We start from the raw sequence: 16293 nt of genomic DNA, 5'->3' as shown, positions 1-16293 counted from the left end.
TTATTAAAATAATGAAAAGCAAGATGGAACGCCGGAGAATTACAAAAACTTTCTTTTCTACCACTTCTCTAATGGGCTTCTCATTTTTAAAGAATACCAGTGCCGTTTTCTGTTTGGACTCTCGCCCATTTCTAATCTGTTTTCTACGTCACTGATTTTTTCCAATTTCCTGTGTTTTGAACCGGAATTTTACTGAAACATAGAGATTTGAACTATCCTAGCGGTCATGGCTGTACTTAATGAAAACTTTAGTAGGAGTTTGCATATTTGCCTGGCAAGCCTACCTAGCAACAAGTCTACCCAAATCAGCAAGTAGAAGTAGCGCCTAGAACTTCATCTATATGTCTACTGAAAGTGTTTGTGTGAAGTTTCTCGTGATAATCTTTATTTTCAACTTCTGTCACACTCCAATACTTACAACCAGACTTTGGGGGTATTTAGAACGTGTTTTGAACCTTTGGGAACTGGGTGTCATTGCCATGTCTTTGTAGCTAATATTTCGTTCTCTAAAAAGGCGCTTCATGAAAGATTAATTTAGATCAGATTTTGTTTTAAAGAATTTAGTCATGAGCCGGTGCAAGTTTCTTATATGGATGGACGCCATATTTTAAGTTTGCTCCAAGGGAAGAACAGAATCATTTGTAAACAATGTACAATGCCTTTTCATGAAAATGACTCATTCTCTCGTTTAAGGTTCTGTCGAAAAACACCCAAACAAGTGTATAGTTACTAGAGAACCTTCCATTAACTGCTCACTGCAGTTCTTTTTCCGTTTTCATGCAACAAAATTAGGATAAGAGGGTCGAGTTTTTAGGAACCTTTTTGCACAGAGATTGTTTGTGTCCTGAAAGGGAGTGATTTATCAAAAGTTGATCTCAGAAGATCCTTCTCTGTAGTACTCACCTTCACGAACAATTCAGCGTATCTGTTTTTACCAAGAAATGCCATTAACCTTTAGCTAATGTTATGAATTTTTTTGGAAATCATTCAGTTAGATTTAGTGCCACAGGCTCAAACGAGCAATTCCTTTTCTATGTTAGGACCATACTAAAAATGGCTATATTATCAAAGCAATTATAGTTTTTGGTTTCCTTTAGGGCCTGTTTACATGAAGAGGGCTAGCCCGCTCAGGTGAGATCCGCGAGAAGGACAGGTGGGATCCGCGTCAGGTGGGATGAAAATTATCCATGAAAACACAATCAGGTGGGCTAGCCCACTCACTGAAACTCATTGGGCTTGCGTAGAGGAAGTTTGCGCCAAACTAAACCAAATGATAATGTCGTATGAATCGGCAGCAACAGTTTGGGCTCTTCTGCTAAAACCCTTGGTAGGAAAAGCGTGCAGAAACCTAGAGAATTCAAACGTTTCCTAATCTAATTTTTACAAAACTTTGATATCTTGAATCTGGCTTTCAGAAATCTAGTTTTATAACTAAATATGACTATAAAATCAATGTAAGCACAAAATATTGCCTTTTTTCATCAAAGGATGGCATAAATTTGTGGGACTATTTATTGTACCCCCTGAAACTTTAATTACCTTTGAAATGTTTAGTGATTTGAAGGCTGGGCAAGAGAAGCGATTATAAGCAAACGATCAGAGGCGGGGCCAAGACTTTGATGGTTAATCTACTTGAACGTTGTTAAATAAAAAATGGTTTTCTCTTCAGTGTTCTGAGCACTTTTCACTCTTCTAAACAAGTTGCTGCACTTTGACCGCCTGTTGTTAATTTCTTAGAGATAGCTTTTTGAGTACTTGGAGAGTTCCCCTTTTTTCTAAAAGGCATTCCCTGCCTCCACAACTTCATGACGGCTCTGATTAAGGGTGTTGCAACGACCAAGAGGCAAAGGGGGCAAGCAATTGAAACGTTATTCCCAGCTTACATTAACTCTTTTGTAACTGATACTGATTTGTATTACAATCTGACGCAAGTATCTTGAAAAATTTCCAAACACCTATCAAGGAGCAAATGGGGGACTTGCATGCCCACATCCCCTCTCTGGTGTCCCTTTTTCCGATATTGCCGATCAGAGGCAGAGCCAAGAAAATTGTTTGGAGGGGTGAAGAGGCGATTTTTGCCGACAAAAAGGGCGTGTTTCACTCTTTAAGGGTGGGGTCAAAAGATAAATACTCTTGCATGCTACTTTGATTCGTTTCTGTTTAAAAGTTTATGCCCCAGGGCCATACTCTGAAAGTTCAACTGCACAGAAATGTTATGTCATGTCACAATTGTTGCAAAAAAGTTGCAAAGCGAGTGCAAGAGTTACATCATTCACCCGGCAAGAATCGTTAATGTGCCGACGGACAAATAGTTGGGGGGTACTGTAGCCCCCGTACCCCCCCCTTTGGCGACGCCTCTGTTGCCGCTTCTTGTTCGTAGGACGCTTTATGTTTCGTTGCTGTTGCCTTGTTACCGCGAACCACAAGTGTTTTAGAACGCGATTCAGCCAAGTAATTTTGACGAAGCAGGAAAATGGTTTCGTGTTTCGTTACGTTTTAGTTTCATTTATGCAAAGTATTATCACAACTATTGACTCATTCTTCTATTCATGTTATTGTCTTGTTTTGTCTAATTGTGTACGATAGAATATTAATGTTCTGACCTCAGACAGGTCTGAGGGATTAAAACACAGGCCCTCTGAGAGTCAGCCGGCTCGGACTTTTGTTTCCTCGTTATGACGTTATGTAAAATAAAACCAAATATGTATTCTGGCAAAAGCAATGAGAGATGAGGACTTAATAAAGAATTTCCACGTCGTCGAGTTTCAAATAACTTCGCACTTATCAAGCCCGGCTTGGCTTCGATTCACAGACTTCGGTTGAAGCCACCTGTTCGGATTGTACGTGTTAGCAGGTCTGGATGCTGAAACAATTTGGAAATTGCCACTTGCTTTGGACTTGAAAGGTGAAGCAATTATCGACATTTCTTTTTATGGGCAAAGATTGTAGCAGTTTCGGGAGCAACTGCAGAGCATGAAGTCTGGAATGTTTGTTGTGTCGTCTTACAAAATTGAGGGAGGAATTATCAGGGTTGGGCAGACCAGCCCGGAAAATAGTGCTGCAAAGACCAGCTACACCATGGACGAGGCGATAGCAAAACTTAGACGGGTTTTGGTAAGCATAATAACTCCTAGTTTCTTGATATCAATTTCGATATACTCTACTCGAGCAATAATCATTTTAGAACCCAAATCTGTTATCAGACTGCTTTGAAATTGGGTCTCCGAAGTCTCCGGTTTACCTGAATGTTAGAGCACATGACTGACTAAGTCTTGCTTTTCAAAAGCTCAGTTTTCTCGAAAATGGAACGAGCTTGAAAAGGTTATGATGTCATACAAGGCTATCGAATGATACAGTTTTTTGGTTCACAGATAAAATATCTTGCTACTAAGAAACGTCTCAACTTTCATAGAATCCGATATTTCCCGCAATTACGTATTTGGCAGTCAAGGCTTTGAAATCTGACATTTGTATATATTTAGATACTACTATCAGTTACAAACTGCCACTTACAAGAAAAGAGTTAAACTTTTAAAGGCAAACTGTTGAAACAGAAAGGATTCTAATCGTTTTACGAAGGCGAAAAGCCCCCTTCTTTCTGCCTTCCCGCTAAATCTTCCTCTCTGCCACTCTGCCCTATTAACAGAATAAAAAAGAAAATGATAAGAAACACATTCACTAGTCAGAGACATGGCTTTCTGATAGCAAATTACCATAAAAGTGTAAATAATTTCTAAGGTAGGGGGCACATATGTAAGGGTGTAAGGGGCATCTCCGTGGGCTGCAAATAGACACTTCGCCTCTGTCTCTGATATTGAATAGGGTGGGTGGGCACGTGCCTCATGTTCCCACAGTTTTCACGTCTATGCATGTTACCCCTTCAAGTCTTTTTGCAGGATTCTTCTTTTGCACTGTCGCACTACTACTTATCATTCTATCACTCTTTAAAAAGGGTAACATAGTGATTAAAAGATTTTATTCCTTTCCACCAAAATTTTTTTAATACTGTCTTTTCAAAGCAACAGAGATTGCAACACTGTATACCAACTATAGCATATATTTTTAAAGGAAAGTGATGCAAAAAGAGTAGACGAGAACTCTCTTATGTCGACTAGCTGGGTTTGTTAATCTTCAAAGCGTGGCCCTTGTTTCGAAAGAAGAACGTCTCTTTGAAAAAAAGTCTCCAACTCCTGTTCTACTGTTACACGTTTTTTATACGAAAGCTTTTCCAGCCCAGCCCTCAGACTTTCTTGGTTAATTCCTAATTTCAGCACTAAAACTTTCCCAACACTTTCTTAACGTAAAATTGGAAAGTTTTACGTTACTAGGCATGCGCAGTGATGGAGAAGATGAAATGCTCTTAATATGCTATATTTCTCAAAAACCCTCAACGTCATACTGTATTTGTCGTTTCCTGTTTAGCACATTAATCTATAATAATATAAAAAAGTTTAATCTATACTATAAAAAAAGTTAAAGTTAAAAATATTATAAAAAAAGTTTAATCTGCGAAGGGCCATTTTGAATTGTAATCAGAAGAAAAAATCATAGGAGAGATGGCAAACGTTTGTCGAAGGTGTAATGTGCATCATCTCGGATGGGTACTGAGTGACAATTGCCACGAGTGCGAAAAATTATATCGAATCCGACAATTCTCCAGATGATTCAAAATAAAAGAAAAATAATCAGGATTTCAACATAATATTAAGAAAAAAAAGTTTGTTTATAACTGTTATCAAAAGTTATATAATTTATTGCAAATTTCACGTCCACGTCCCCCCTCAGTTCTCGGCAGGATCAATTTTGCATTTCGTCTAAATCCGATGAGAAAATGTTGGGGGAGGGGTAATATTCTGGCAACGTACTTTTTGTGATGTAATCCTATGATTTTCAAACTGCCTTTACATGGCCAAAAGTAAGTCATGGGCGTTCCCTTCAGGTAAAAATTGCGTTCCTAAATAATAATCATAATAATAATATGATATATTTAAAGTGGGTAGCCTATAATAATTTATCTACGAAGAGAAAAATTCTTTACAATAGGGCCCACTGTCAAAGTAACGTAAAAATTAAATTTTAAAGCTTGTTAGTAAAAGAGCGTTTTCTGGTGCTAAAAGGGGCGTGGTCTGAAATCTTTTGTTTTGCCCCCCCCCCCCTAGAGCGTAGTGGCTGGCACCGCCATTGTATGGCCAGTATTCTGAGAATTAAACAAGTCATTCTGAAGGAAGGAAAACATGCTCGTCTAGTATCAAACCCACAATTTCTTGTATGGTCAATTTTAAAAATTCATGGGCATTGAAGCGAGCATTTGTGGTCAGGTAAACACAATTTCCTGACTGACCAGTCTCTAAAACTTCCTTCTAATTTTGAAGTAATGCCTTTCCATTTTGGGCTGTCATTCTTTTAAGTATTGAAAAATTCTTTACAAGTTTTACAACATGTCACCAATAGCTAACAAAAAGAAACTTAAGTGTTTACCAAGAATGCACATATACCTTTATTATCTTTCTTATTATCGAAATGTTAAGAAATAATAAATATTACAAGCAGGACCATAAATTATTTTGCTCCCTCCCAAAAACTAAAGCTTTCAACCATTCGTAAGAGCTCTGTTTATAGAAGATTCACCCTTACATTCTTTAAGAAAATTAAAGGGGTCAGTGTTTTTAACATACAATAATATACAGGAAAAAGTAGTAACAGAGACTACTGAAGGAAGACGTCTACGAGAATCGTTTATGAGAACTTTTTTGTGAGCTGTTAGTTCCTTCTGTCGTACCTAAAAATTCATGTTTCAAACCATGTTTCAAACAATTTTCAGGCACGTATATAAACAAATGCTAATTTCTTAAAGGTTATTAAAAAACTTCAAATTTTGTTGAGTAGCTTACACTGTCTCTAGTCTAATCTTAAATCCCTCTTAGTTGATCGGAGTGAAATTCGAATTTAATCTTTTAGGCAATTACTCTTGACGTAATTCTGATTCTTGTAAAATTTATTAAAGATTCTTGCCTTAACTACTGTTTCAATCTAAGATACAGCGTATTGGATGTTGGTTTGCAGCCAAAGATGTTTTAAAATCGTTGGATTTAGATTGTAGCCAAAACACTAGTTTTTACTATAGGTCCTACAGTGTATTCAGGTTTTCGGATGTGTGAAAGATAAAGTCGATAAGAGAGTAAGCTCTTGGGAGAAATGGATTATAGGAGCTTGCCCTTGAATAGTTGAGAGGAATATGTAAACGCCATCGGCCAGAATGTATTTACCATGCCAGTACAAAAGTAATGTTGTTGTGGTAGTTGTGTTGGCGTTTCCAGGCTTCTGGAAAATCCAGTCAAATACTGGCAGCAATATTCTCCCCACCCTTATCATTGTCAGAATTTATCAAATTTTTGTTGTTAACTTTTGATGCTGTATCTTGGTTTTAGAACGCTTCTCCGATTATCAATTGCGCTCTCTTTCATGGACCATAGTCTTATTTTAAGCCTTCATTCTAGAGCACGCGCAAGATCTAATAATACCACAAGAATAAGGGTATCGGCTCGTGCTGTCAAAATTAAGATTTTGCCATGTTTTCCTGAGTTTAAAAATATCTTTCTTCTATTTTTTCACGGCTTTCTGTTATCACTCTGTAATTGAGACTAAAACATGCCGCAAAGTCATCCGCCATCCTCATACAAAGAGCTTTTGTAGCAGCAGTAAGGTTACGATTTACGATAGGCTCTAAATGATGAAATGTGTTCTTAGGTGATCAGCAGTTAAATACTGAAGCTTATAGCTAAGCTCTTCTCCAGTCCAGTTAAAACTCTCGATCTAAAAATGTTTGCTCCCTAAAGAACCTAGACTATTAAGGTACCGGTAGATGTTTAGTTAGTGAAATAATTTCAACAATTGGTTGTTAGCTACTGTTTCTTAAGAATCAGTCGCATACATTATTCAGCCTTGTGGGCGTAGTTGAGCCGTGTTGCAAAGGAAACGACTGGAAAGAAAAGGAAATATTTTGTCTCATATTGGTGCCCGCAATTCAGAGATTAAAGCGTCTAGAAAAACTTTGTCACGAATCAAATATTAGTAAACCTGAAATGTTACTAAAGAGAAAGACAAGTGAATTTTGTTCGAGTAGTTTGACAAACATCACATAATCCCCCGTTGAAATTTAAATCGTCTGATACTGCGGCGAGTGATTATCATTTTTAGCTCTAGCATACGTAGCTAATTTGAATTTATTTTAACTTAACTATAAAAAATTCTATTTTGAATTGTTGCATTCAATACACAATCGAAAATCGCTGCATTTAACAATACAACAGCCCTAACTAGATAATATTTTAGATAATATTTAATATAGATAATATTAGGTTAAAAGATAATATTTTATTTGAAGGCAAACTATGATTGTCATGACATGTTCGATGCGGGCATTCGTCAAATTACTTTGAAAACCAAAGATACCAAGCGATTATTAAATTGCTATTAACAACTTTATATATAGTAAATGCGATCGTTCGTATTTCATCAATCAGCCAGCTCATATCCTTTTTCAGCTTCACAAATTGAATCTTCATTCCATATTTTCACAGTGACTTTGCAACAGCACAATACTCAAGCATTTACCCTGGGTACCAGACTCACTGGTATCGAAAGCTTGATTGCAACACGTCCACTACCCGAATTACGGCAACCTTCAGAGAATTTTGGTCTGGTACCCAGGGTATCAAGAACTAAACGAAGCCAACAAACCGTCAACTTGACATCTAATCTTTGAATCTCCTTGATTTGATACAAACGCAATCAACACTAAACTCTTAACTTAGGAAACTAACTATCCAGCTGCGCACAATATAAGGAAATTGGCTATGTATTATTATGCATTAGCTATAACAAATGAAAATGGGAGGCAAAAAGATATTTGTTATAAAATTGAATATTTTGTTTGTCTCAACAGCGAGAAATGAAGGAGCAGGATAAGACAATTTACCGTCAGCTCATGACTTTGAATTCAAACATTTCGCGACTCAAAAAAGAAATTAAAGGAGAAGAGGACGTGAAAAGAAAAAATGACATGGCGCTTGAGTATGACTATGATTCCCTCGACTCTGATGAAAGCTGTTCCGATTTCGACATAAGTGATTTCGAGGAGGATGACACACAAATCAAACAACTTGTGACAAATTTATCAATGACAGAGAGCAGTTTAACAGAGGTAATTTTATTATTCACAGTTTTATTATTAATGCTTTAAAAGAAAAATGGGGAAATTTCAGACCTTTTGCAATAGTGCAAGAAGGAATTTTGACCTACTTTGAGATATTGATCTCGTCTAAGCCACGGTACTGTCGTTTCTAAAATTTCCTCAGCAGATTTACTGCCATACCTATAAAATTGTCTCGCTACACTATCCTTTTTACCTGAACACTTTTGAATTATTTTTTCAAGGAAGAAAATTCTTGACACACAATGCAACCTCGACAGGCGTCGAGAACATAGAAACCCTTTTACAAAAACTACACACACGGATGTAATAGCGTTTTGGTTTATCACAGATGCAAACATATTATATACATTAAAGAAAATTTTGTAGTGTGAAAAAGTACCTAGGTCAAGTTTTTTATCTATTGTTCCTTAGAAACCTCCTCCAGGCCACTGTAGAGCTTAACTTTTAAAGCACAAAAATATCAAAGGTTAATATTCCATGCTATTTTAAATTAAATCATTGGGACAACGATATTTGTTTGAGGATTTAGATTACGTCAGAAGACCTTGGTTACAGTGTTGTGGGTTGTTCTTTGATCAGTACGAACGGCATAACCAAACGAGTCGTGCGATTATACGTATGATGCAAGCCACACACATGCTATGAGAATCATACAGGGTAAATGTATCTGGTAAATTTTGGAAATATAAGTACTTATCGTAGATGGCCTAAGCAGTAACCAAACTCTTAAGAGTGACGATCCATGCCCATATAGGCGCAGGGTCGTCGGGTAAGAGAGTAGTCTGTGTGCAGACTCAACCGTTTTCAACTCGGCCCCTCTGTTTCCTTTTTCTATCTTTCCGTCGAGTTGATTTGAAAATTTAGCTAGCAAGAGAGTGGGACTGAAACTTTTTAAATTCTAAAAGGTTCCGGTCATGGATGGACGTGCCTGGGAGGGTTGCGGGGGTTTGACATCCTATTATATGTTTGTATCATTCGGTGAATTTTGCTTTGATTAGGTAAAAATACTTTTTTGTGAATATTCACTTGATGTTTATTTGGCCAAATTGCGGCGCTACCTGCAACTTACAGTCTACCTATTCAATTTTTTCACAATTTTTAAACCAAACCATACGAATGTCAAATATCTAGAGCAAACTGTTTTATTATAGCTGACTCATTGATTCATTTGACTTTTTTTAAGAAACTTTCTTTGGCTTACGTTAAGTTTTGCACCCAACCGACAGAATTACTTTTGAGACTGAATCAAAGAATAGGAACGATTTTTTCTGTCATCAAAGAATTACTTGACAACGCCCATTTGTAGAGCAAATTGGAATGTGCAATGCTATTTGATACCTATACACCATTGACTCTAAATTCCTAGCTTCGGTAGATAATTGCTGGTTGTTGAGGCTTTGTTTTTATCTAGTTACAATCTTCTACAATGTTTTACAAAGGACCAACGAGACTCCTTACCTGCAAAATGACAAACACTATTGCTTTGTATTGAATTCAAGCGTAAATATCTATTTTTGCTATTAAACATCGATCTTTGCAACACGCAATAAACGCGCCTAATTATATTTCTTTATCACGATTACCACCAATTCGGCAACCTATTCTTTTTACAAAGCTCTCTCTCCTACAGCTCCCCAGAGAAGTAAAAGCAGTTTATAGACTCTATATTGCCTTCGCCTTTTCGCGTTAGAATTTAATTCTCTCATAGCACCTACCTTTAATGCATTGCACCCACCAATTTTTGTCAGCATACCGTTCAAGCTACAGGAAATATTATATACATGCCTATGTTTATTGGGAAACACGAAGGTATAGCATAGAATCACCAGAGGTTATTTTCTACAAGTTCGAGTAATATACAAACCGGTGCATATAGTGTTAATAGTTTGCTCCCCCTGCCAGTTCAACTTTGATATCTCTGCTTTACGATGCACGCATGCGCCGGCATTGGATGGGGCATTGGACTGTATGTGCATTTTACGTGGGGCGTGTTTAGTGGTTAATCTCAATAGGTGTGCCCAAGATTATACGATCAAAACTTTCGTTAAAACCGGAGCAAATCACGAATCTTTACTGTTACTTTTTAGAACGCTGACAGAGATTCTATTCATGAGAGATTTGACTCTGGTATCCAAGAAGATGCAAGCTACAATATCAGCCAAGAAAGCAAGGAAACAACCAGTGAACTGAGTCCTACAAAAAGAGGAAACAAGCAATCTTGGAATGGAGAGAGGTCTTCAAGGTATGACTTCTTGTTAAAAGCCTCAAATGCTTCGGGCAGTGAAGACTCTCAGTGCAGTTTCGACAACGAAATAGCAGTAGAAGGGAAAGTAAATGCTGATAGAATGGTCGATGTGGCTTCATCTAATGTATGGAATAGAAACAGTGACGTCGAAAAGCAAGCGACCAAAAACGAAGGGAACACACAGGTAGAGAAAAATACACAAATGACAGTTACTTCACAGGCCTACGAAGACGAGCATGTTTTGCAACGAAGTCAAACGATGCAACCGCGAAAAATGTCATCAAGGTCAGAGCAAAAGTTATCAAAACACAGACGAACGCAATCTGAAGATCAATTCAAGTCAGATGTAAACTCTATGACTAATGGAGAAAGCAGAACTGGTTACCAGACTCCTTTATCAGCAAGAGAGCGGTATCATTACCGCAATTTAGGCCACATTTCTGAAAATGGGAATGCATCAACTTGGAATGCTTTTGATTCACGGAACTATAGGAGTTCCGAAAGAATAGTGCGTAAAGAAAGACCGATGCTTAAAAAGGCAGCAAAAAGCAAGCACTTTAGTAAGTTAGCTGACCAAAATAAAGCCCTAAATAGAAGCCTAACACAGCTCAACCTCGAAGGGGCAATTTCAAGTCATGCGATTAAGGCGATTAAGAGGTCAGTCTCGATTACGAATTGCTCGGTTTTCACGATTGATAACGACCAAACAAACGGCTGTTTGACGATTCCTTATGGAGATAACGTTAACGGACCAAACGTGATAAAAGATAACAATCGATTGCAGAAAAGAGCATCTGCTTCTATTACAATGAGTGACGGAGAACCCAAGTTTACGAGTGGTTTTGAAGTTGGATATAGAACTCATCCAAACGGAATGGTATCCAGTACAATATCGTTGGTATGACGAATGCGCGTGAAACTCGCATCAGTCTCGCGTGTGGATAACTCTTGCATGTTAATGATCAAACATGCCCTAGAAAAATGTCTAGAGTAATTGTTTCATAGGGGGAGTTAACAATTCGTAGAAGTAGCTGGAACCAGGAATATCGTAACTTCGTTGCGCGGATGATGTCGATAATCATACCGAACACGACTCCTTGAATATTAAAGAGGCTCATTAATATCAAGGAGGCAAAAATACACAATTAGGAGGCTAGACATGTAGAAAACGCTAGCGAATGTTAAGAACTATATAATGTGAGTGATATGGACCATGGCTGAAAGCTGTTAATCGTTCTGACCAACTAAGAACCTTGTCATAAATGCAATCATCGTTGAGGTTGGGGTTGTTGTTAAAGCCCCAAATAAAAATAACTTCTTTCATATCAATGTTTATAGTCAGAGTTCATCTTTGTAATGAGGACTACTGTTATTCTGCTTTCTCACTCTCCTTCCGACTAAACCCCCTAGCCCAATTTGAAAAATTCCCAGATCCTTTAATGAAATATTACACGTTTTACTAGTTTGTCTCATTCAAATCGCGTCGGCGTTGGGTGAAATTAGCAACCCTGAGACCGGTTGTAGAATTTAGTAAAAAGCAAGGTTATTCATAGAGTAAAGTTTATGAGATTTATACAACGTATGGTCAAGGCACCACATCATTGACCGAAATATCAAACAATTTTGCGAGTGACGAATAGCTGCTGTAAATATTTTTCGTATCTTGAGAAATTTTGATTCTGTCTTCAGTTTGTAATTAATCGAGGGGCGATTCACTCTTGCGAATAGCGTACGAGAATTTACTCAAAAACGAAAGGATTTCTGGGGATTTTCTGATAAAACAATAGGATTTTCACAAAAGGTGTACGAGATTTTCTTAGAGTGATTTGCCCCTCGTAATTAATAATGTATAACCACGCCATGTTAACTGAAAAAACTAGATAGTCAGAATAAATGTATTTCAGCAGTAAAAACCCAGTAAGTGGGATAAAATCACGAAGAGATCCTTTGATTTCAAAATGGGGATTACTACTTAAGTCTAGAATTCCAGGCCTTTGAAAATAAACGGTCAATGTCTTCTCCCACTAAACAGTATCCATTTGCAAAAATGGTGGCAAACAGACCCTAAGTGGTTTTAAACTATTCACACTAATAGATTTCCCAATACTCACTTTCCTAAATTTTTTTAAATATGAGCTAATTGAAGGAGAGGTGTCTGATGACAAAATAGTTTGGATTGAAGCGTATCCTGAAATTCCAGATAACCATTGACGTATTAAGTTTGTATCGCTAAGAGAGATTTTGTAACGGCGTGAAGTAGTTCAAATTCACCTCACAACGGTTGTATTGAGATGATCATGATTAATATAATAATGACGATCTTCCATTTGTATTTTCCGTTTCCTTTTTTCGACTTCATTCTAGCTTGCCCATGGCATCAAATGTTATTGTGTTTTGAAAACAGTTTAATATTATTCATAGGTCCTAAGTCACTGGCAATACCCAAGCTACGTGGTTTAGTTGGAGGGGGGGGGGAGGAGTGACGGGTACAGGTAAAGGTGGCGCTAGAAATTCTCCAACGGAGGGGCTTGACCTTCCCACGGAGGGGGGGCTAGGCAATCAGAGAGAAAACATGGAAACCCAGTTGCAAAAAGATGCACAAACATTAAGATTATGACAGGACACGGGTTTAACACACAAGAAAGAGCAGCTACCTAGAGCGGGATTGACGTTTTTTGTGCGGAAATCACTTTTATAACAAAATATCCCTAAAAAGACAAAAGACATATATCAAGAAAGTTCTTTGTGGATCTTTTCTGTGATTTTTCTATATTCTAAACGTTGTAAACTTTTCTGAGTAATAAAAAAGATGTAATTTAACCATTAAACAGAATAGGGACCGTTTTTACTTAGGTAGGTTAAGTCTTTGCTAGCTTGCAGATTATTGCTCGTGTCGCTATAAACAAGTATACAAGAGTTCCTACCTGAGGCGGCACCTTATATTGATAGTTCGATTGTCGTTTGGCATGCCGAAAGAGAAAGTTGAGTTCCTCGATATGGTGTGTGAATTACTTGGGAGTTACCTGGCTGTACATTTATACTCTGTAATCAGTTACTCCTTCTCTTTCGTAAATTTTTTTTACAAACGGTAGCAAAATCTTGCTCCGAAGAAATTAAAACTTTTTTTCGTATATCTTCCGACGGGTGGACTAAGCAGCTCCGACAGAGGGGCTTAAGCCTCCATGCCTGCCTCTGGCTCCACCACTGGGTACAGGCCTCCATGACTCCCATGCTTAATGCCCTTGCTAAACATAACATGCCAAGTGTTATCACTGTGTTGGCCTTCAGACGTATTAAAAATCCATTTCAGGTCGAAGCTTAAGGGGCCATGTCTTGAGATCTGACAGTGCTTGTTTTTCAAAATGCATAGGTTGTGAGAATCTTTCACCTATTAACCTGAAATTGGACAGAGCCTTTTAAGCATGCAGTGTTAACCGGCCGCAAATTTAACAGCCCTAACTATGCAACGGCAGACCTTTAAGCCTAGACTAAGCATTAGTCTCATTATCCGTGAAGTTTGAGGCTTATCTACGCAAATCTGTCGCGCTTATATGATAAAGAAATGACTAAGCTACAAATGGACTTTGAACTACAAAACTGTAAACAAAGTTCATAAAAAAAATTGCTTCCACTTCTAACATCGTTCAGATTTGAAAAACATGCAGGGAAAAGAGGCCAACTTCAGATCGTAGAGTAGCTATTCCGTTCTGCTGCTGATCAGGGCCGCCGACACGAGGGGAGAGGGCAAATTGTCCCAGTACCTCCAGGTCTTCGTAAGAGCAGGTTAGTCAAACGGCAAAAAGACAATTTTTAGAGCAACATAGAGTTCATTAAATCGGGTCTCAGTTGTGTTATAAATAATTGAAGCCCCTACTGGCAGTAATTAACCTCATGGTCAGAAAACATTTGCTGCCTCCCTTTGCATACGAAAAATCATTATGGAAACAAAAATTTCCAGACAACTCCAGAATTCTTAAGAAGCCCCAAAAAACTATCCTTGACCACGAAACAATAATGTTGAACTAGAAAAGTCTATTGCAAGCTATACAAGAATACATCGCGTGCACTATTGATCAGCTGAAAACGGAAAGTGTAACAACGAATCAATAGGTAGTCATGTGAGATAATGTGTCACGTGAGAGAGTAAATGTAATCTGCTAGAGAATAGATTGTAAAATTACTGGAAACAGCATATCATGGCGACAATGAGAGAGTCAATCTCCTTCAATTTGTCAGAAGACTGAGCTGAGACAGATAATCCTTTGCTTATCGTGAGATGCAACGTGATTGGAAAAATGGATCCTAAATTGAAATCATAGAACGCAAACTTGGTATTATTCAAATGGACGCTAGAAAGGCCAATAATAAAGCGATTATACTCAGGAGGAGCTTTTGCATAAGCAGTGTGTACTTGATCGGATGTTGCCTGACTCTCTGCGCCGATTAGAAATGTTTGTTGGGGAGACGAATAAACAAATGTTTGATAATGAATGATCCACTATGGAAAGGACTTTTAAAAGGATGACAAAAAATTAGCAAAACACAGTACTGATCAGCCTCAGTCTTAATGTTTTGCTATATCATATTTCCTGCAATGTTCTGTCATACTTAATGTCTTATGCTAAGTCATATGCTTTGTCAAATTTCATGTCACATTTTATGTCATATATCATGTCACACGTTTTGTCATGTTATGTCATATGCTATGTCACATGTAATGTCATATGTCAAATATCATGTCATATGGTATGTTTTATGTCGCATGCTACATCATATGTCAGGTTACACGTTATGTCAGGTGTTATTTCACATGAAATGTCATAGGTTATATCACACGTAATGTCATAGGTCATGTCACATGTTAAGTCAAATGTCACGTGTGACGTCATATGTCATGTCACACGTAATGTCATAGGTTATGTCTCAGGTTAAGTCAAATGTCACATGTCATGCCATATGTTTTGTCATGTGCTATGTTATCTGTCATTTCATATCTTATGTCATGTGCTATGTTATATTTCCAGTCAAATTTTATGTCATATGTTTTGTTCTGTTCTTGTCCATACATATTTGAAGATCTTTCGTAACCTTGCGTTGTTATCTGATTTTCATTCTAAAAAGTAGCGCTTTAGCACTATGGAATCTAAGAAATCTTTAAAAAACTTTTACTCACTGATCCGGAGCTTAGTTCTTATAAAAAAATGAGTGCACCATATTTAACAGAACAATATAAAGGGTGGGCGGGCACTTTCAATTAATGACGGATATAAGCCACTTTCAATTAATGACGGATAATCTTGATTTTGGCCCATCCCTTATTTACCAAACGAAGGTCAATTAACAATCAATACGCAATGATGTAATTTGTGATACAGATAAATGTAAGTCTTTGTTCCGTGCAAAAGACAGCGAGCATACAAAACCGTCTACTGAGATATGTTGAATGATTCCGATTCTATCTTGACTGATGACCATAAATAACATCTATATTCTAGTGGGGGAAAGAGCAGCAATTATCGATTTGTCCGGCAGAATTATGTCCCAATTTTCCCAAGGTATAGAACGTTTGGTTTAGAAGGGCAACCCCAATTGTTGGAAAAATCTGTGGTATTCTTAACAGCCACACATGCTGAGGGACTTAACAGTCGTAAAGAAAAATTTTTCAAATTTAAAGCCAAGGTTTGTTCCACAACGGTCTGAGGCTGTTAAGATGATTTGAAACAGTTATATAAAACTAATATCTATTATCGAGAAGCTTGATAAATTTAATGAGCATCCACATAAAGTTAAAGTAACTTCATATCTTCCTGGAGGACCGTGCTTGAATGCTAGT

The 16293-nt window shown here is 37.5% G+C and overlaps 1 protein-coding gene across 1 annotated transcript; it reads left to right on the top strand.

Annotated features, from left to right (window-relative positions):
• Positions 1–2421: 2421 nt before the first annotated feature.
• LOC135689684 (uncharacterized) lies at positions 2422–12792 on the top strand. Its single transcript, XM_065206997.2, has 3 exons — positions 2422–3114; positions 7946–8203; positions 10303–12792. Exons 1-3 carry the CDS (start codon positions 2974–2976, stop codon positions 11362–11364), a joined length of 1461 nt encoding a protein of 486 aa, XP_065063069.2. The 5' UTR covers positions 2422–2973; the 3' UTR covers positions 11365–12792.
• The last annotated feature ends 3501 nt before the right edge of the window (positions 12793–16293 follow it).

Source organism: Rhopilema esculentum, chromosome 5, assembly GCF_057945365.1.
Source record: "Rhopilema esculentum isolate cy_ngs chromosome 5, ASM5794536v1, whole genome shotgun sequence".
Lineage (NCBI taxonomy): Eukaryota > Metazoa > Cnidaria > Scyphozoa > Rhizostomeae > Rhizostomatidae > Rhopilema > Rhopilema esculentum.
This window is presented reverse-complemented; position numbering and strand designations above follow the sequence as displayed.

Coding starts and splice junctions, on each gene's coding strand:
- LOC135689684 (XM_065206997.2), top strand. CDS start 2,974: ATGAAGTCTGGAATGTTTGTTGTGTCGTCTTACAAAATTGAGGGAGGA. Junction 3,115..7,945: donor CAAAACTTAGACGGGTTTTG/GTAAGCATAATA, acceptor TTGTCTCAACAG/CGAGAAATGAAGGAGCAGGA. Junction 8,204..10,302: donor CAGAGAGCAGTTTAACAGAG/GTAATTTTATTA, acceptor GTTACTTTTTAG/AACGCTGACAGAGATTCTAT.